Genomic DNA, 18,106 nt, shown 5'->3' on the forward strand with positions numbered 1-18,106 from the left:
TTTTTGTTTGTTTTTGTTTTGTTGGGTTAGGCCCTTTCGGTCCATTGAGACCATTTCAGAGCCGGGAGGATGATAGGATATAGGGGGAGACATTGGTCTGGGCAGGCACCCTAGTGAGTCGCCGGGGCTGAGCCCGTCCAGGGGACAGGCCACCCAGCCCCAAGGCACTCACTGCACCCGGCTACGGGGTGCGCTCCCTCGGGAGCAGCGGTGCCGCTCCAAGGGAGCAGCCCGCATGAGATAAAGTTGCCTGTCCAGCCCGGAGGGGGGTGTGGCGTGGAGGAGAAGGATTTCAGTATCCTGAGGATAGAAGCACGGAACGGTGTGCCTACTGCTGTCCATGTATGATCGACCTCTTTCTCTGATAGATCCCTGGTCCACCGTCAGGTGGTGACGGCTTACCGCTGTGCCATCTGTGATCGACCTCTCACACTAAAGGCTCTCCATTTCGCCGCCAGGTGGTGACTGCGTACCGCTGCGCCAAGGTGCTGCGGGACACGATTGCGCCCTACCTGTTACGGAGGATGAAGGCAGACGTCCAACAGACACTGCAGCTGCCCACCAAAAACGAACAGGCAAGTAGAGGGATGAGTGTTTGTCATGATAAAAAACGTGTTTTTTCTGTAGCGTACGCTTTTGAGTGCGTGGTTCATTTTTAGTTTTGCTGGTGTTACTTCCGTTTTTTCCTGATCGCTCATATTTTTTCACCATTTTTGCCGTTTCTCACCTCTTTTTTCTGGATCGCGTTTTAGCTGCGTGGTTTAGCTGTAATTTTGTCGTCTTACTATTTTTTTTCTAAGATAGTCCGTTACCCATGATCAGGTAACCAGGAGTGCCCCTCCCACAGTCCCGGCGACGCACAGAGACCTTACTTTAACACCAGGTAACATAATAAATTGATCAAGTCGCGGCACTCCCTGCTAAGAAGTGGAAAATATAAATAAAATATAACGCATGCAATACTACTAAAAAATGTTAGTAAGTACGCCAAAAAGGAGGAAAGTAGTCATTGCCAAGTGAAGCAAAATGACTGCCCACTATACCAACACAAGCAACTATCATTTATACCAGTGTTAGTAATTAACGCAATACGCATTCATACTCAAGGTGGGGAAAAGCATGCCTGGTCATGTTCTTGCAAGGTTATTTTTATTGCCGAAACCCTTGGCTCCGTCCGGCTAAGCTAGGCTTGTTGCCAGACAGAACCTCAGGAAACAGCACGGACTAGAGTATTATAAGAATTAGTACAATAAGTTGTATAGATGTCAATGTAGGTAATGCATGTAACCTACATTCAATTTGAATATTTACCATAAGGTAAATATGCAAATTGACTATCGTCTGATTGTTTGACTGTACCGTTTAGGTGTTGTTCCGTCCTGGGACTGTCATTTTTACCGTGCCGTACAGGTGTTGTTCTGCCGTCTGACTGACGTTGATTCTGTTCCGCTCAGGTATTGTTTTGTCGTCTGACTATCGTCTTTGCCGTGTCTTACAGGTGTTGTTCTGCCGTCTGACTGACGTGCAGCGTCAGTTGTACCAGGACTACCTGAACTCGGATGGCCTCAGGAGGATCATGCAGGGCAACATGAAGGTAAGGAATCATGGACATGCGTTATGAATTTTTTAACGTTAATAAGAGACGGGAACACTGAACAGGTGTCTGCCCAATGTGGTAGCCTAAGGATTAGTCGCCAGGGCGTTCTATGGTTAATGGTAAAACATTATCCAAAGTAAGCCTTACAAAGTGTGTTATATGCACGATCCGAATGCAGTAGCATATGTGCAACAAATTCAATGATGTCTTGACTTCAAATACCCATATGAAAGGCAACACGCCAATAAGAGACGTTCTTTTGGGCCTCACTATCGGTAACTTCTGGTTCCTTGGCACCCTTCCTTGGCATCCTCCTGACCTGGCCTCACCATCTCAATATAGACCCTATCCCGCGGCTGTCACTATCTCCCAATCAATAACTGTCTCGCCAAGCTGTACCTACCCTGGGCTTTCTCGCGGCAGTTGGTTTCAGCTGGCCAGGTGTTTATGGCTTGACAGTTCTCATGTGGTATTTGCGTCGTTCTGTCACCGCAACTGGACTTGTTGGCTAGGTGTTTACTAGTCTTACGGCGCTCATGAGGCCCCTGCGTCGTTCTCTCACGACACCTATGTGTTGGCCAGGTGTTAATTGGTGTCACGGTGCTCAAGCGGCACCTGCGTCGTTCTCTGACAGCACACCATGCCCCGCAGGTATTTGTGGGTCTGACGGCACTACGGAAGCTGTGTAACCACCCGGACCTGCTGACTGGCGGCGGTGAGCGGCCCGGTGAGACGGGTGACGAGCCGGCGCCGTTCGGCCACTGGCGACTGGCCGGTAAAATGGTGGTGCTGTCCACTCTACTGGCCATGTGGCGCCGTCAGGAGCACAAGGTGCTGCTGTTCACACAGAGCAGGCAGGTGGGTGACGGTTAGGGAAGAAGGGGGGGGGGGGGTGTGGTTATAGGGTGGGTGACACGGGGGTAGTCCCGTCTGTCGTGGGGACTGTGAGCTGCGGACTGCGCTGTTCCGGGTAGTCGGCTTTGTTCCATCTAGTTATACTTTTATCGTTTTTATTGTATGTACTCTGCTTTATGCATGAGTGTCCAAACAAGTTACTTTCTTTGTAAGCCTTGGTTTGAAGCGATTGGGAACACATTGATTGAACGGAATCTGCTGACCTGCTGTGCAGTTTTTTATCGTCCAATTCACTAGCCATCATCATTTATTTTTTGTTAATATGTGTCCCACTGTACATTTATTATAGTGCTTTGCTTTGTAGAGCTTACGTATCATAAACCTCAGCTGTCCTGTACAGTGTACAGCTTTAATATACCCTCACTCATTCTTGTACTCTGACCCTATTGTCTCTTCTGACAGATGCTGTCGATCGTCGAAGCGTTTGTGGCCGAGCGCGGCTACAGCTACCTGCGGATGGACGGCACGACTTCAGTCGGCTCCAGACAGTCGCTGATCGGGCGGTTCAACGCCGAGCCGGACATTTTCTGTTTTCTGCTGACCACGAGAGTCGGAGGACTGGGTGTCAACCTGACTGGTACGGGAAATGAGGCGGCAGGGTGGCTGGTAAAGAAGAGATTTGATCATTTGAATTGGCCAGTAAAGATAGTTAGGTGATAGTCTGTTACAATAAAAGTGACGGGATATGAGACAGGGACGCCAATCTGGTGCAAGACCCAGGTTTTCAGTTTGGTACGATTTTAGAGAACTGGGTTTTAGTTTGGCTAGAACGTAGGACTGGGTACCAATGTGGTTGATGCGGGACATTTGATGCATGTATTCGTCTTATAATTGACGCTTCAGCTAGGAACGCTTGGCCGTCGTTTCCCAAAGAATGCATGTTCGCTGCTTAGCGAGAAGATGCTTTGTTATTCACATAAACTTTGTTCCCCAGGTGCTAACCGTATCGTCATCTACGACCCGGACTGGAACCCGTCGACTGACCAGCAGGCCCGAGAGAGGGCCTGGAGGATCGGCCAGGGGCGGCACGTCACCATCTACAGGTCTGAGGCTGGGCCCGGGGCTGTCTGTCTCTAGTCTGTCTCTAGTCTGTCTGTCTGTATGTCTGTCTCGGTCCCTCTGTGTGTCCTCATATACGAGGATCTGGAATACTGGACTGTGATATGTCAATGTGAAGTCGGTGTGTTTTGAGTATGTTACGTTTGGGGGTTTTGATGACAGATTCTCGTTGGAGAGGGAATAATTGCGGATGGGTGGGATGGAAAGGTCTTCATCGTGCAGTGGCGACTGCTCTGTGTATTTTTTTTTTTGTGATCTCAGGTTCGCAATTGTCACCATCGTAGTGGGTCTTTGGCCTTGCAGGGACCATGTCATTACAGTATTATGTGTGTGATGTGTAGTTGTACCTACTACTGCCCGGTCCTGACGAGCCACCCTCGCCGCAGACTTCTGACGGCGGGCACCATCGAGGAGAAGATCTACCACCGGCAGATCTTCAAGCAGTTCCTCACCAACCGAGTGCTCAAGGACCCCAAACAGCAGCGGTGAGCTTGGCGGAGGTGTGCCGGGGGACGGTGCATGACGGGGACTTGGCACAGACTGACTATTTTCTCACTGAATCCGTAGGGACAGAGGAGTGTCCCGTTTTGAGCCAGCCAGGTGTCGCTGCATGTCAATAATGGTGGGCTAATCTTACAAGAATTCATGTTTGTGATGTACTCAGATAGGCTTGTTTTGACATCCATCCATTAACACGCGCAGTGGAAGGGGGGGGGGGCGGATTTCGCCCACCCCTCCTGTTTTTCGCCAATAACTCGCGCTGCAAACATAATATTAATGTGAAATTTTGGCTACCTGTCCAGAATTGAATTGCGGATCTTCCCGTGCAAGAAATAAGAAAATTGGTTCACAACTTTTCTAGTAATAGCGGTGTAAAGTCAAACATCCTGCCGCGGCGGCGGCGCGGCGGCCGGCGCTAGCCGTTACGCGCCGCCTGAATTGTAGACTGTGCCGGGGCGGGACGGTTCCGTCTTTACATCGCGCTCCTTACCGCTGATTACATTAGATTCGCGTCAAATTTGGTGAGAAGACTGAGAAATGTACAGGCAAGCATATGGTCAAAGAATTTTGAAAATCGGCCGGTAACAACTTGAGTTATGAGTGTGTAAACACAAAATTGTGATTGCCGCGTTTCCCGCGTCGGCCGATCCCGCTTCAGCCGGCGACATCTTACCCTTAGCAGGCTTCTAACTGCCATATTTATTGTTGGATTAACTAGAAATTCACCATACATACTCACAAATGTTTGGTCCTACGTATAGTGAAAGAAAAAAGAAAATCAGCCGATAACTTTTTGAGTAATCGGCGTGTAAACGCAAAAAAGTCGCAAATATGGCAGATTTGACCACATTTGACCTCATTTGACCTTGAAGATATTGACCTAGGGTCATGAAATTCACACACAACAGAGTTCCCCATGGCCCCCACCTACCCTCCAAATTTCGTTTTTCTAGCTCCAGTGGGAGCTGAGATCTTAGGGGGGGGGAGACATCCGCCCCCCCCCCCCCTTCCACTGGGCGTAGTACTCGCAACCCTTCCACTGCGCGTGTTAAATGAACAATGTAATCTCAGTCATCTAGTGATTGCATCAATCACAGTTGACATAATTGATGTTTATGTAATTAACAGACAATTCAATTTGTATGTGTTCGGCTTCGGCAACTCAATTGGTATGGGTAGCTCGCTCTTCATCTACCTGACTCCTGCGGCAGCTTCTTCAAGACAAATGACCTGCACGACTTGTTCACGCTGACTGAGGATGCACCGGAGGACGATGGGGGATCAGCGGCGGGGTCCGCGGGCGGCAGGCAGCGGCCGGTGGTCTCGCAGACCACGGAGACAGCAGAGATGTTCTCTGGGAGCCAGGTGAGTGATGGAGAGAGGGAGGGGGTGTGGAGATAGAGTTGAGTGGGGTATAAATGTCGAGGTCTACGGGAGGAGATGACTCATCAGCTGATACAGCTGAGTTCAGTATATGTATTTTGATACAGCTGAGTTGTATATGTATTTTGATGTCTTCTGATGGTTGTCTAGTTACTTTTGAGTTTTGGAGGAACTTTATGAGAGGGTTAAGTTGCTTGCTGCTAAAGTTTCTGAGCTTCAAGCAGGACGAGTTACATTACGTGGCTGTCACGATGGACAGTTTGGCTTACGATGCGGTCTCAATTCCCAGGTGAATGCGGCCGTTCTCGAGGCTCGGCGTCAGAAGGAAAAGAAACTGCGGAAAGAACGCGAAAAACAAAAGCTTCTCGAGGCCGAAAGACGCAGACGCAAGCTTCTTGAAAAAGCCCGCAAACTGAACCGAAAGCTGTTCACTGGGGGCTATGCGCCTCAGACGAGCGCAAAGAGCACGACACAGAACAGGAGTGGGGAGTCGGAGGGAGGGGACGGGTCCTCAGATGCAGCCGGGCGCATACCAGCAACTGATGGGGTCAATACTGGAGAGATCGTGGAAAGCTCCCAGGAAACGTGCGATGGTATTTCAGAGGACGCCGTGAGGACGACGAAGGGACAACCGATCTCCGTGAATAACGGAGACGGTCTTGTGACGTCGAAGGTTACTGGAAAAGATGACAATGAAGATATCGCAGGGCGAGCTAGGAGAGACACCGATGGAGCTTCCATGGAGGACGGGAGGATACCAACAGGTCTGGAAGCTGAAAACCCGGGGGTGGCGGTTGCATCCCTAGCAGCAGAGAGCAAGGAAGATGTCTTGGAGTCGGAACGCACCGGAAAGGCGACAGGGCCAGAAATAGCAAACGTGGAGGAAGGAGAGCTAGTTGAAGACGAAGCAAGCTCTTCACCTGTCTCATCTAGCCAAGATCGCGCTGAAGACCAGTCGATGCTCGGTACATCATCATCGACTGCAGCTGTAGCGGGTAGCAGTTCCTCTAGACTCGTGACAACTTCATTCAACTCCAAACTCAGTCGGTCACCAGAATACGAGCCCAAGAAACGCAAGGAAAGCCACCTCGACCGCACTAAAAGAAAAGAAAGAGATGAAAGAAAACGATCACGAAACGGCGAAAGAAGGGAGGATAGTGCTAAAGAAGAGAGGCGTCGCCGGCGACGACAGCGGCGGAGCGACCCGCTGCTCGGCGCTGTGGAGGGTCTGGTGGATAGCGAGGTTTACCGGCCGCCTCAGACAGATGACGCCGACCCCAGTGACCGGTCACAGGTCAGTCTGCGGTGGGGGCCGTCGGTCCGCTCAATGCGCGGGTCATTGGGCGGAAGGGAGCGAGCTTCTATGTAAAAGCATAGATGCAACAGAAATGTGAGGAATAGCAATGCTGTTTATTAGCGTAGATTTAAACACTTTACACGAGGATTTAAACACTGAACTCTGTAAAGTTGAGTGCCTCAATTATGCCTATTGTATCGTTTGGTTGTGGTGCTAAATATTTTTTTCCTAAATAGGGAGCAAGCTTTCATCAAATTGTGATAGTTACGAGTATCACGCCCGTGTCATTTTACGACTTCTGGGCCAGCCGCAATATGATGAAAAACGTTTTTCATTGTGGGCAATGCAGCGGGCTATGTCATTCAACTGACCGTCCTCCGTGCCGACAGGACGACTACGTGCTCACGAAGCTGTTCAAAAAGTCGGGCGTGCACTCAGCGGTCCGCCATGACGTCATAGAGAGCCACGGCACGCACGACGGCGCAGTGCTGGAGGCGGAGGCTGCCAAGGTGGGACGCTAGGGATGGGCTGGGGTCTGAAAGGGATACAGTGAAGGGCTAGATAGATGGGAGAGGAAGGTAGCTTGCGGGGGTGATAGCCTGAGAGTGGAGCAGGACCGGGGACTCCAGGGCGTGTCTACAGACGCTCCAGCGCGGGCAGGCAGCCCAACAGGAGGAGCTACCGGCGAGCATCTGGGCCTCTCTCCATGACCTCACGTGTTCCGGGAAGCACGTCACCCTCCAGTGGGTACCGGGGCACGCTGGCATCCCTGGTAATGAGGACGCCGACAGGCTAGCCAACCGAGCCGCGGCAGAGCTAAGCCAGGCAGCGGTCCCGCTGGACATGGCCGGCGCCCGAGCGGCGATACGCCACAGATCCGCCGAGTGGACCGCAGCCCGAGCCAAAGCTCATCCTCACCTACCACCCACGCCCGGACACGAGGACCTGACCAGGTGGGAGCAGGTGACACTGTCTCAACTGAGAGTGGGAAGATCAGTGCTCACAAGGAAGACTCTCCACGAGATCGGTCTTGCGACAAACCCCGACTGCCCGAACTGCGAGGAGGAAGACTCGGTAGCACACTTGCTGACCGAATGCCCAGCGTACGCCCACATGAGGTCCCGCCTGTGGGGCGGACCTCTGCCGAGCCTGGGGCATGTGCTGGGCGGATCAGCGACTCTCATCTTCGAGTTTCTGCGGCGGGTGGGCCGTGTCGACCCCCCGGTCGACGCGGCCACGGCCGTGGCCGCCCCGGCGGCCACGGCGTGACGTGTAGAAGAAGAAGAAGGGGTTACGCTTAGGGCTGGAGAGGAAGGTAGCCCGGCTGGGATGCTGGATATTCGCTTTGGTCTGAAAGGGGTACGGTGAAAGGCTGTATCGGAGAGGAAGGTAGCTCGGGTAACACAAACTGGTGATGTGAACGGGACCGGGCGGTAGGGAAGTATTATAGCTGCATGTACTGTGAGTCACAGGTCGGAATAATTCTGGCCGAGTAAGCCCAAAGTATCGCAGGGGCACATTCGGACACAATGTTCTATCGTTGGTCCCCACCAACCGCCCTCCTTCCGCCAGCCGAGGTGGCAATTGAGGCGGTAGCCCAGGACATCGTGTCCTATTATTCATCCCTTACTTAATGCCCTCTTTCCCTCCACAGGTGGCCAAGGAGGCGGTGGCGGCCCTGCGCGCCAGCAGGAGGGAGGTGCGGGCCGCCGGTATCGGTACACCCACCTGGACCGGCCAGAGCGGACGGGCAGGCATACCCACCAAGTAAGCGTTGTGTGGCGGATATGGTAGGGAGTGACACCTCATCGACGCTTTGGTTGTGTACCGAACATGAGGACAGAAGCCTGAATATGTAGCGGTCACCGTCAGGGTCACTTGTGTACATTTTTAGGTGTTTGAACAAAACAAAAGAGCACGCACCTGTCGCACAGCTTTAGACTCAAAAGGAGCAAAGTCGGGACATCATCCGTCTTTCGCTCCTTTTTTTCTTTTCAGCATTCATCTGCAGTGCTTTGCTTGGGTATGATAGCATAGATATAAAAGTTACAATTAATATGCTTACAAGTTACAATATCTCCAGCTACGGACCATCCAATCGCTCACCAGAACTGCCGAGCCGATTGATACCGCGCTGTTGATTCAGCGCCTGTGAGCGAACGTTATCAGTGGTCGCCTGATAACTGACCCTGATGATCGCGAACTCAGAGAGCTCGTCCGCTGAAATAGGGCGGCGCCTAACAGTGCGCACGGAGATAAGGCGACATACTCTCATCAGGAGACGCTTTTTTGTTTTATCTTCCCATGAATGTCTTGAATTATTTTTCCCTGTGATTCTTCTGTTACGTCTGTATTGAACTTGTTACCAAAGTTTTGCCGAGCCGAATGATAACATCACTGACTCCCTTTCTGTGTTCCGCAGACCGCGTTTCGGTCAGAAGAAGAACCCTCTGCTGGCGGCCAAGCCGGCGCCACCTCCCCCTCCACCCCCTGTGAAGAAGCCGGCCGCTCCGTCTCTACCTGCCCTCTTCGCTCCGGACACCGCGCGTCGTCCTGCCCGCCCGGCCGCCGCCCCGACCTTCGCACCGACCGCCGCACCTAACCTGTTCGGCGGCTCGGCGGCACTGGGTCTGGGCGCTCTCAGCAACGCCGCCAGTGCCGACAACGCGCCACTCTCGTCCGCACAGCTCCTGGCGCGCATCCGACGCCGCGCCGACGGCGAGGATGGCGCAGAGGCGGTGGAAGTGGCGCAGGAGCACGCCGATCTACTAGCGGATATTCGGAACTTTGTGGCGTTTCAGACGAATACTAACGGGCGTGCGAGTACGAGCGAGCTACTGGGAGAGTTCAAGGCACGATTGCCTCCCGAGCAGAGTGCGCTCTTCAAGGCGCTGCTGACGGGTATATGCGAGTTTGAGAGGGGCGCCGATAAGGTCGGATGGTGGGTGCTTCGTGAGGAGCTGCGATGAGGTGCCGGGCGGGCGGCGCAGTGGAGATCTATGGAGTACTGGGCGGTAAATTGTTACGTGGAGTAAGTACGAGTCTTTTGTGTCAGAGGCTAGCTAAGTTTGGTGAATCAGTCATCAGGATGGTGATCCTACAACAATGTGTGATAGATGGTGATTTGAATGTGCACTCTATTTCAATCCCGATGTATGATGCGTGATAGCGATGTTGATGAATGTTATTCAGTGATAAAAATGTTTCGCGAAGGTCAACGGCCTGAACAAATGTTTTGTGGCGATGGTCAACTGTCACCCTGGATCAGCAGTTGTAAGCAAACGTGTTGTGGACCAGGGAGGAGGCTACGGATTCACGTTATTGCGATCGTATTTGAACATTGTTACACAAGACAGGTACGGCTTGTGTCAAGGTTTGCCTAAGACTGCCTCGAATGTTTTCTTTTTTTTTTTGTCTTTCTTCTCGGGATGTAAGCGATACTTCGTTTTATACACAGTCTTCTAAGTGACGTGGTGTAAGATTCCTTAGGGTATGATTGTCGATCGGTGTCCATGTACTTCTTCTAAATCAGCATGTTCGTAGTTAATCTATAGTTGCCAGTTGCTTGTGTATTGTTTGGAGACTGGATTAGGGATTCACTCTAGCAGTATCTGTGCGTACTTATATTCCTCGTCCTTTGTGATTTCGTACACGAGCCAACTTTGCAAACTAGGGTCCACATCACATCTTATTCACTTAATCGCGTTCAGGGTACTTTCCATATCCTAAATGCATCGAGATGACGCAACATGCTTTTCGTTTGTTACTCTTTCTCGACTGTGGAAGGTGCTTGTAAACATGACTGTAGTTCATTACGCCGCCTTGAGGTATCAATGAGCAGGGCTTTTTTTACGTGAAATGAAGCGAGTTGCGACGTTCGTTCTCTATGATGTGAAGCACCATTGAGTCATGATAAAATGAAGTGATATGGTGATAAGCGCTGCTGAGTATTTTTCAATAAAATATCGTTTTCTTTTTAGTGTGTGACACTGGTGAACCGAGACAGATGATGTTGCGGTCAGTCTCCGGGAAAACAAATAACACAAATCAGTCGGTTACGTCATATAGGTACCGCCTTTGAGGAGGGTGCGTAAGGTGCAGGTGTATAGCGCCATGGCGATTCACCGCAATGATGCTCGTGCCCAGTATGCTCTCTCCCAGTTTCCACGTCCGATCAGATTGCATGGATGAACGCCCTATGATTGGACACTTTAGTGCAGCTTAATCAACGCAACTAAAACCCCTAGCAGGTGTGGCTGTGGTAGCGACAACCAAAATCAACCCTGAACCAGAGCCGATATTTATTATCAGGATCGATGCACATTCCGCAGCGTCTCCCATGATCCCAAACACGCAGCACCCGTTACATCGGTCTATTGATCTGTGTAAATTCACATCCAACCATTACGTCCACATTGTCCAATAGCACACTCGGCCCCGCGACCCGTTTAGATTTTGCCGGGGAACGTGCCCGCCTCCATTTGGTCGTTCCACTTCTCGATCCACGAGTTGGGGCACAGCGACCGGTAGGCCTTGCGGAAGTACTCGCAGGCCGGGTAGTCCTCGCCCTTCTTGCGGATGCACCGGTGGTAGTCGACGTACGATGAGTAGCAGTGCCTGCGGGCAGTGTGGCGTTACACGGGTGCGTCCGAGATTCATTGAGCTGCTGGGTTCGACAGAGCCACAGCCCACAGGGCCTTACTAACGACACTGGTATCATGAACATTGATGTTCGCAACCACCGGACTTGCTGGCCAACAGTCTGCCATACAGATGGATACAATGCAATGCTCACTGCTCAGTGTTTGACGACCACAGCACAACGTGCAAAAATCAGGCAATATTGTGCCCACTCAACTCCGACATAGTCCAGCCGCCAGGTCCGTTAACGTTACCTCGACTTGTGAATAGTTCTTATCTCATGTCACAGAACTCGAACGTCGCACTCCTGGGCGCAATCTTACCAATGCCGTGAATAGGATTTGGCAGCACTGGACAGAGTTTACGGCACTGATATCAAAGATAATAGATATCCTTTTTATTTACACCCAGCTAATCTTGTCCAATGATTTTGATAGCGTGAATGATTATGAATGTCGCCTGAACGAATGAATAAGTGAATGTGGAGTGGTTCTGAATGTTACCAAATGCTGTGAATGCGCATTCACGGCATTTTGTAAGATTGGGCCCTGATGAGTTTGTGGCATAGGCGTCGCCAGAGATTTTCGGTTGGGGGGGCAAAATCAACTTTTGTGTTAAATCTTGCCTTCCTCCAGTCGTTACTCATTCATTTTACATATCATTCAACGCGCAATGGTGCGAGGAATACGATGGTGACAAGGTTTTCCTTGTAGCTATGACTTGCCATTTTTTACAGAAAATTTATTTTTTTTTAAATTTTTGAACAAAAAACGACCGGTAGAATCACAATGGCTGCGCTTGCCGACGCACTCTGGAGAGCCCCTGTGCAGACGCTCGTCGCTCATGATCATAAAAAGGTTAAACGCTCAGCTTAAGCGAATCACCTTGCTGAAACTTTCATTCACGCATGCATGCAGAGGTTCTACGTAAAATGCATAGGGCTTATCCCAGCCGCCGATTGAAGCTAAGTAGGGCTTTCAGCGGAGAGTGAATGTCGGAAGTGTGAATCGGAAGTAATTCATCTTTGCTCCAGTGAGAGGAGGTGTAGTGTGAACAAAAAGTTTCTCGTTTTTCGTGTGTAGGGAAGCGCTGCAAACGCGAAGAAAAGACGTTTAACGGAACCAAAATTTCGCACGGCATAGCGGCAAGGGATCCTTTAGCGATAGGCTTGGGACTTCCAGGCCATTTTAGGCCACTCAGGGTCAGTGTGGGCTCTCAGAAGCCTGCTTAGGATCCTGAAAATCGGCGCTGGTCACCCCAAATAGTTACGTGTACATATGTGGTGCTTTAGGGCTTTCCGAGCCCAAGGTGGGACCCTCAGAAGCCAGTGTGGGCGGGCGCTAAGAGACCAGGCCCAGGGTGAGCAGGGAGCCCTCAAATAGCAGTGTGAACCCTGGAGGTCTGTGTCGAATCCTTAACCCTATTCCTGGCGGGCTCCGCCGGGACAAGAAACTGGCGGGGGGGGGCGATTCGGCCCCCCCCCCTGAGATCTCGAGAACGAAGCAAGATAGCGACAAGCGGTAAACGGCATCGGATACGCACGGCCAAGATCTACAATTTTTACTAAGGTCATTTTCAGGTCAGGTCAAAGCTGACGTCACAGGGGTCGAAAAAGTCAAAATGGCGGCACTAGATATGGAGAGAGTTTTTCTCGAATAACTTTCGAATTAGTGAAGATAGGAACAAACTAAGGGCATCATCGTGATCCTCTCGTCAATCCACATCGAATGATATATATGTTGACCTCGAAAGGTCAAGGTCAAAGGTTGACCTCAGGTCACGTGACCTCGAGGTCATCATGTATATCATTCGATGCGTCTTGATGAGCTGAACACAATGAGACCATCCACGCGTCTGCATCTTGTTCCTGTATGGAGTTATTGGCCAAAAACCTTTGGTGACCTTTGATGACGTCACATGACCTCACAGCTGCCCAACAGCAAAACAGACCTCAAGGTAGTGAAGGTTGATCGTATATGAAGTCATTTATGGTATATGGGGCCATTCCGACCCGTTTTAGTGGTAAAAACAGGAAGTTGATTTTTCCCCCATTGACTTATAATGGGGAGGTCGCGAAATTGACCTGACCTTAGGTCACCGATATCAAAATTCCGAGATAAACAAATTGCACATACTGGTACCCTAACTAAATCCTGAAGAGAAGAAATTGATCGGTCAAAAACTCTAGCTCTGGCGTGATTGCAAACTTTTCTGAGGTAGCGTCACCAAACCGCCTCTGGTGACCTGACCTGAGGTCAGATCAACTCAAAATTTTCAGACATGTTGCGTAGAAGCCTTTTAGGAAAAGTCAGAAAATTTGAGCTTCCTAGCTCAACGCGTTTGGGAGATATAACCAAAAAACCTCAGGGGGGGCTCCTGAGGCCCCCCCCCCCCGCCAGGAATAGGGTTAAGGACCCTACATAGGGACATAAGAAACATGTGCTGGGACCCTCAGAGGCACACCCGAGTCGTGACCCCTAAACTGCAGGCTTAGGCTCAGCAAAATCTGTCGCCTCAAAAGCTCGGCTGAGCTATTAGAGGCCTAAGGTTCTCAGAAATATTTGAAAGTATCCTCAAAGATCCGTGCGGCCCTTCAGAGGTCTACGCATGTGTAAGGTCCTCAAAGATTCCTGTATGGGCCCTCAGAGAATATGAACACCAGTGGGACTCTCAGAGGCCGGTTTGGGCCCTCTGAAGGCTTCTTAGAGCTCAGTGGAGCTCCTTCGGAGCCTGTGTGAAAAGCAAGCAGTCATGAGCCCTGTGGCACTTGAACGGTACTTGAGTCTGTCGCAGACATTTGACGAGAGTTGAGAAAGGCCCGAAGATTCAGTGTCACGCTTTGAACGCAAATTTTGTATCAGCACTTCAAAACTTATGAAAATCAGCTATAAAATGTAATAAAAAACCAACGAGGAACATGAAATGAATCACAGTATTGACACTTCCGAGTCTGGAGTCGGTGTTTTGACGATGTTGACGACTGCGACTCCGACTCTGGCTTGAACGAGTCTGACCTCACAGGCATTCTCAGAAAGGTACCCCCATTTTTTCCCGACTCCAAAATCTCATCGGATCTGTATCGATCTCAGGGGGTGCCCGGTCCGAGGTTGGGGGGGGCAAGCTGCCCCGCTTGCCCCCCCGTGGCGACGCTAATGGTTTGTGGTTCTCTTTTTCAGCAGGTCACTCACCTGGTCTGGTTCTGGTTGGGGAACCGGGGGTCGAAGGGGGCCGTCGACAGCTGCTGGACCTCAGACATTGTGTGTGAATGGCTTGAGCTGAGATCTGTAAAGGACAAGAGCTGGTTAGTTGGAAATGAGCTATACAGCTCAGTAACAAGTAGAAATGGGAGGGGAGGCTCAACCTGTTTGATTATTGTGAACTGGTATAGAGGCGATCCCAGTCAACGTTATTGAAGTTCACTACACCAGCCGCTTGCCAACCTCTCTTTAAATATCGACCTTGGCAGCTAGACAGAAATTACATTGTGCTGTTAAAACTTTGGTATGTAGCTGTGAATAGTTACATTGCATACTCCATTGCAGAATATGTATCCCAGCAGTTCAATCAAAAGCCAGTATTTCAGCCAACTATTCTTGCTGTGCAACTAATCCTTGCTGTAGCTAACCCTTGCTGTGCATATACCGGGTGGCCCAGAAAAAACGTTCCGAACTTTGGAGGCCTATATATCAAATTCGAGTACAAATAACGAGCCAAAATTTTCATCAAGATTGCGTCATTTCTTTGCGCATTGGTATGCCAAATTATAACACTATACCATCATTTTCAAGCTGGGAATCTTGAGTTGAATTCAGCAAGACGTTTTTGCTTTTTTTGCCGATGTCAAACGATAGTGATGATTGGGCTAGACGTCCTATATGATAAAAAAGAATAAAAAATAGAGCACGTGAATGAGACCAACACGTATGTTCTTATTTTAAATATTTTTTGTCACACATATGTGCCAAATATTCAAATACTAAGCCAAAATGGTGCTCATGGATGCCATTCGCTTCAACACCAAATCGTGTTTCGAGCAGGAGTGGCACGGTGCATGAATTACTGCTGATTAACCTCCTTTCAGTAGATCAAACAGTAAATCGACCGGATAAGGAAAACAAACTAAAGCAGACTGGTTCCTTTGCCAGAAGACCACAGAATTGCTTATGAAAATTGAAAAGCAACATTGCCAGCAGATGACAAAAAAAAAAACTGGTTGAAAAGCTACCTTTTCCCAGGAATGTCAGCCAGGAAAGCATTTGAGCCACAAGATGGTTAGAAAACTGGAAACTTCTTCCGATGCCGCTGGCACAGAGCCATCGCGGTTGCCTGAGGGAATGTGTCATCCTGAGACCCGAACCATCAATGAGACTAGCTGCCAGTAGAAGTCATGGCTCTAGGCCGCGGTGCCGCGGGGTGAAAGTGACCCGTTCACTCACATTTTTTTTAGTAAACATCGGAGCAAAAAAGTAATTTTTACATGGCATGCTTGAAACACGAACCGTTTAAAAAGTAATTTACCGAACACCATGAAAATCACACCACTTACTGAAAATGTGTGCCGCATTGACTATTCGAAGTTTCAATGTTGTATCTTTATCACTTTCTGAGAAATATTGATTTAAAGTTGGGAACGTTTTTTCTGGGCCACCCGGTAAGTGCATATATGCATCACTTGTGCACATATGTAGTTGAGGAATTCTGAGAATGCTCCAAACTGTTGTGTGTTTAGACAGACAGCTAGAGGTGAATGGCAGCTGAAATGTGCAGTTCAGCCAACTGATCTTGCTGTGCAACTAATCCTTGCTGTAGCAAACCCTTGCTGTGCATATAGGTGCATATATCAGTTGGGGAAACTATGGTAAAATCTGCTATTTTTAGCAGTCTGCTATTTTTAGCAGAAATCTGCTAAAAATGGGTACGCATGTGACGTCATCGTACCCAAATATAGCAGATTTGGGTACGGCCCCATACAAAAGCAGATCTGTACCCTAATTGAAGCAAATGCGCATCAAATGCCTGGCAGATTCATGATGAGAATAGTGCTGAGAGTGATCTCTGCTATTTTTGTTCAGATCCGACTATTTTCAAATTCGTTATTTGAAAAAGTCGGATCTGAACAAAAATATCAGAGGACATCCTCAGCACTATTCTAATCATGAATCTGCCAGGCATTTGATGCGCATTTGCTTCAATTAGGGTGCAGATCTGCTTTTGTATGGGGCCGTACCCAAATCTGCTATATTTGGGTACGATGACGTCACATGCGTACCCATTTTTAGCAGATTTCTGCTAAAAATAGCAGACTGCTAAAAATAGCAGATTTTACCATAGTTTCCCCGACTGATATGCATCACTTGTGCACATAAGTAGTTGAAGAATTCCAAGAATGCTCCAAACTGTAGTGTGTTTTGACAGACATCTAGAGGTGAATGGCAGCTGAGATGTGTAGGAGTTTGACAAGAGCATATTTTTTCCGAAAGCGATAATTTTTGTTTGTTGGGGGTTAGGGGCGCGCCGACTACGAGGTCATTTTGCGCCCATAACATATATTTGAACGAAAGCGATAATTTATCAATGTACATAGATTAGAACCAATAACTCATGAACCACATTGCAAAGCATGGCAACAGTTAATAAGCTGTGTCAGCCAGACTTAAAATATCTGCCAACCCACACCAATCATGATTCCAATTTACACCAGCCCACATAATTTAAAGTCTACTCTAACCACATAATGTTGATATCCACACAATTGGAAAAAATGGCCACAAGACCAATTTGAATTGTTCAGTTTGAGTTGCTGTGATGGCTGTGTTCAGTTGCTCTCACTGTGGTCTGTATTTTCAATAAATCATTTTCTTCTGCAGCATTGTGCCTACACTTTATCAATCCACAATTTCACAAAGGCAGAGGAAATCTACATCAAGAGTCCGGTTTCAAAGCAAGGCGCTACCTACAGTGTGAGCATGCTACGCGTACCAGTGGTACCAGTGAATTGGGCTCCCACAGAAGCATCCACAGACTCAGACGCTCACAATGCTGGAGCATCATCTGTAAGCCATCCAAGTTTGAAGAGGCAAATTCATCTCAGATGGCTCACAAATACTGCAGCCTAGCTAGCACATTGTAGCGTCATGCCATAAAACAGGGCCAAAGGTCAAAGGTAATGTTGTGGCATTGCTGACAAACTCATTCCTCAACCCAGAAAGCATGATACACAAACTACGCAGTACAATTACAATTTACAATAGCACTCACATTAGACTATATGTAAGAAATAGTTTTTTGTTAGAAAATATCATGAAACTAAATGACAATTGAGCAAAGGTCAGGCAAAATCAAAAGCAGACGATACTGGCGCACTAGTAATAATAGAGTACGATGCCTTTGACGTTGCAGCAATACCAACAACGGTTAGAAACAACACTCTCAAGCTATCCAGAAACGAACAAGGGCCATGTAATCACAAAATAAGAAATTGAAGAGTAAAACAGCCCCATACCAGCAAATCCCACCGAAAAAGAAGACGAAAGAAATTTGGTCGGGTCAAGTTGTCGAGTCTGCTAAACTTTTCTTTGCAACAACATGTGGTGCACCTAGCGGTGACATTTTAAACTACGTATTTTCTTACCGTGATTTGGAGTTAATTTGTTTTATTTAAACTCAAAATCATCTTTTACTATTTTTTATATATAAACTCTGAAATGGAAACA

The 18,106-nt window shown here is 49.0% G+C and overlaps 2 protein-coding genes across 7 annotated transcripts in view; one reads left to right on the forward strand and one right to left on the reverse strand.

Moving 5' to 3' along the window:
• Positions 1–10,727, forward strand: part of LOC122384728 (DNA excision repair protein ERCC-6-like) — a 34,564-nt gene extending 23,837 nt beyond the window's left edge. For all 3 annotated transcript variants that reach the window (XM_043372422.1, XM_043372423.1, XM_043372421.1), the window contains 11 exons: positions 459–575; positions 1,499–1,594; positions 2,249–2,455; positions 2,915–3,089; positions 3,447–3,555; positions 3,958–4,056; positions 5,284–5,437; positions 5,745–6,749; positions 7,142–7,261; positions 8,407–8,519; positions 9,175–10,727. In XM_043372422.1, the coding sequence (XP_043228357.1) occupies positions 459–575; positions 1,499–1,594; positions 2,249–2,455; positions 2,915–3,089; positions 3,447–3,555; positions 3,958–4,056; positions 5,284–5,437; positions 5,745–6,749; positions 7,142–7,261; positions 8,407–8,519; positions 9,175–9,721 (2,742 nt within the window). In that variant the 3' untranslated portion in view covers positions 9,722–10,727. The remainder of the gene's footprint in view (positions 1–458; positions 576–1,498; positions 1,595–2,248; positions 2,456–2,914; positions 3,090–3,446; positions 3,556–3,957; positions 4,057–5,283; positions 5,438–5,744; positions 6,750–7,141; positions 7,262–8,406; positions 8,520–9,174) is intronic.
• Positions 10,728–11,110: 383 nt separating this feature from the next.
• Positions 11,111–18,093, reverse strand: LOC122384731 (cytochrome c oxidase subunit 6B2-like). 4 transcript variants are annotated; one of them, XM_043372427.1, is made up of 3 exons: positions 18,025–18,093; positions 14,582–14,675; positions 11,111–11,369 (listed from the first exon to the last, which is right to left on the reverse strand). In XM_043372427.1, the coding sequence occupies exons 2-3, from the start codon at positions 14,647–14,649 to the stop codon at positions 11,201–11,203; spliced, it is 237 nt and encodes a 78-aa protein (XP_043228362.1). In that variant the 5' UTR covers positions 14,650–14,675; positions 18,025–18,093; the 3' UTR covers positions 11,111–11,200. The 4 variants fall into 4 exon arrangements, with proteins under 4 accessions (XP_043228362.1, XP_043228363.1, XP_043228360.1 ...); XM_043372428.1 differs by lacking the exon at positions 18,025–18,093 and adding an exon at positions 17,909–18,000; XM_043372425.1 differs by lacking the exon at positions 18,025–18,093 and adding an exon at positions 17,896–17,990.
• Positions 18,094–18,106: the final 13 nt, after the last annotated feature.

Source organism: Amphibalanus amphitrite, unplaced genomic scaffold (genome assembly GCF_019059575.1).
Source record: "Amphibalanus amphitrite isolate SeventyFive unplaced genomic scaffold, NRLGWU_Aamphi_draft 000197F_arrow, whole genome shotgun sequence".
Taxonomy (NCBI): Eukaryota; Metazoa; Arthropoda; class Thecostraca; order Balanomorpha; family Balanidae; genus Amphibalanus; species Amphibalanus amphitrite.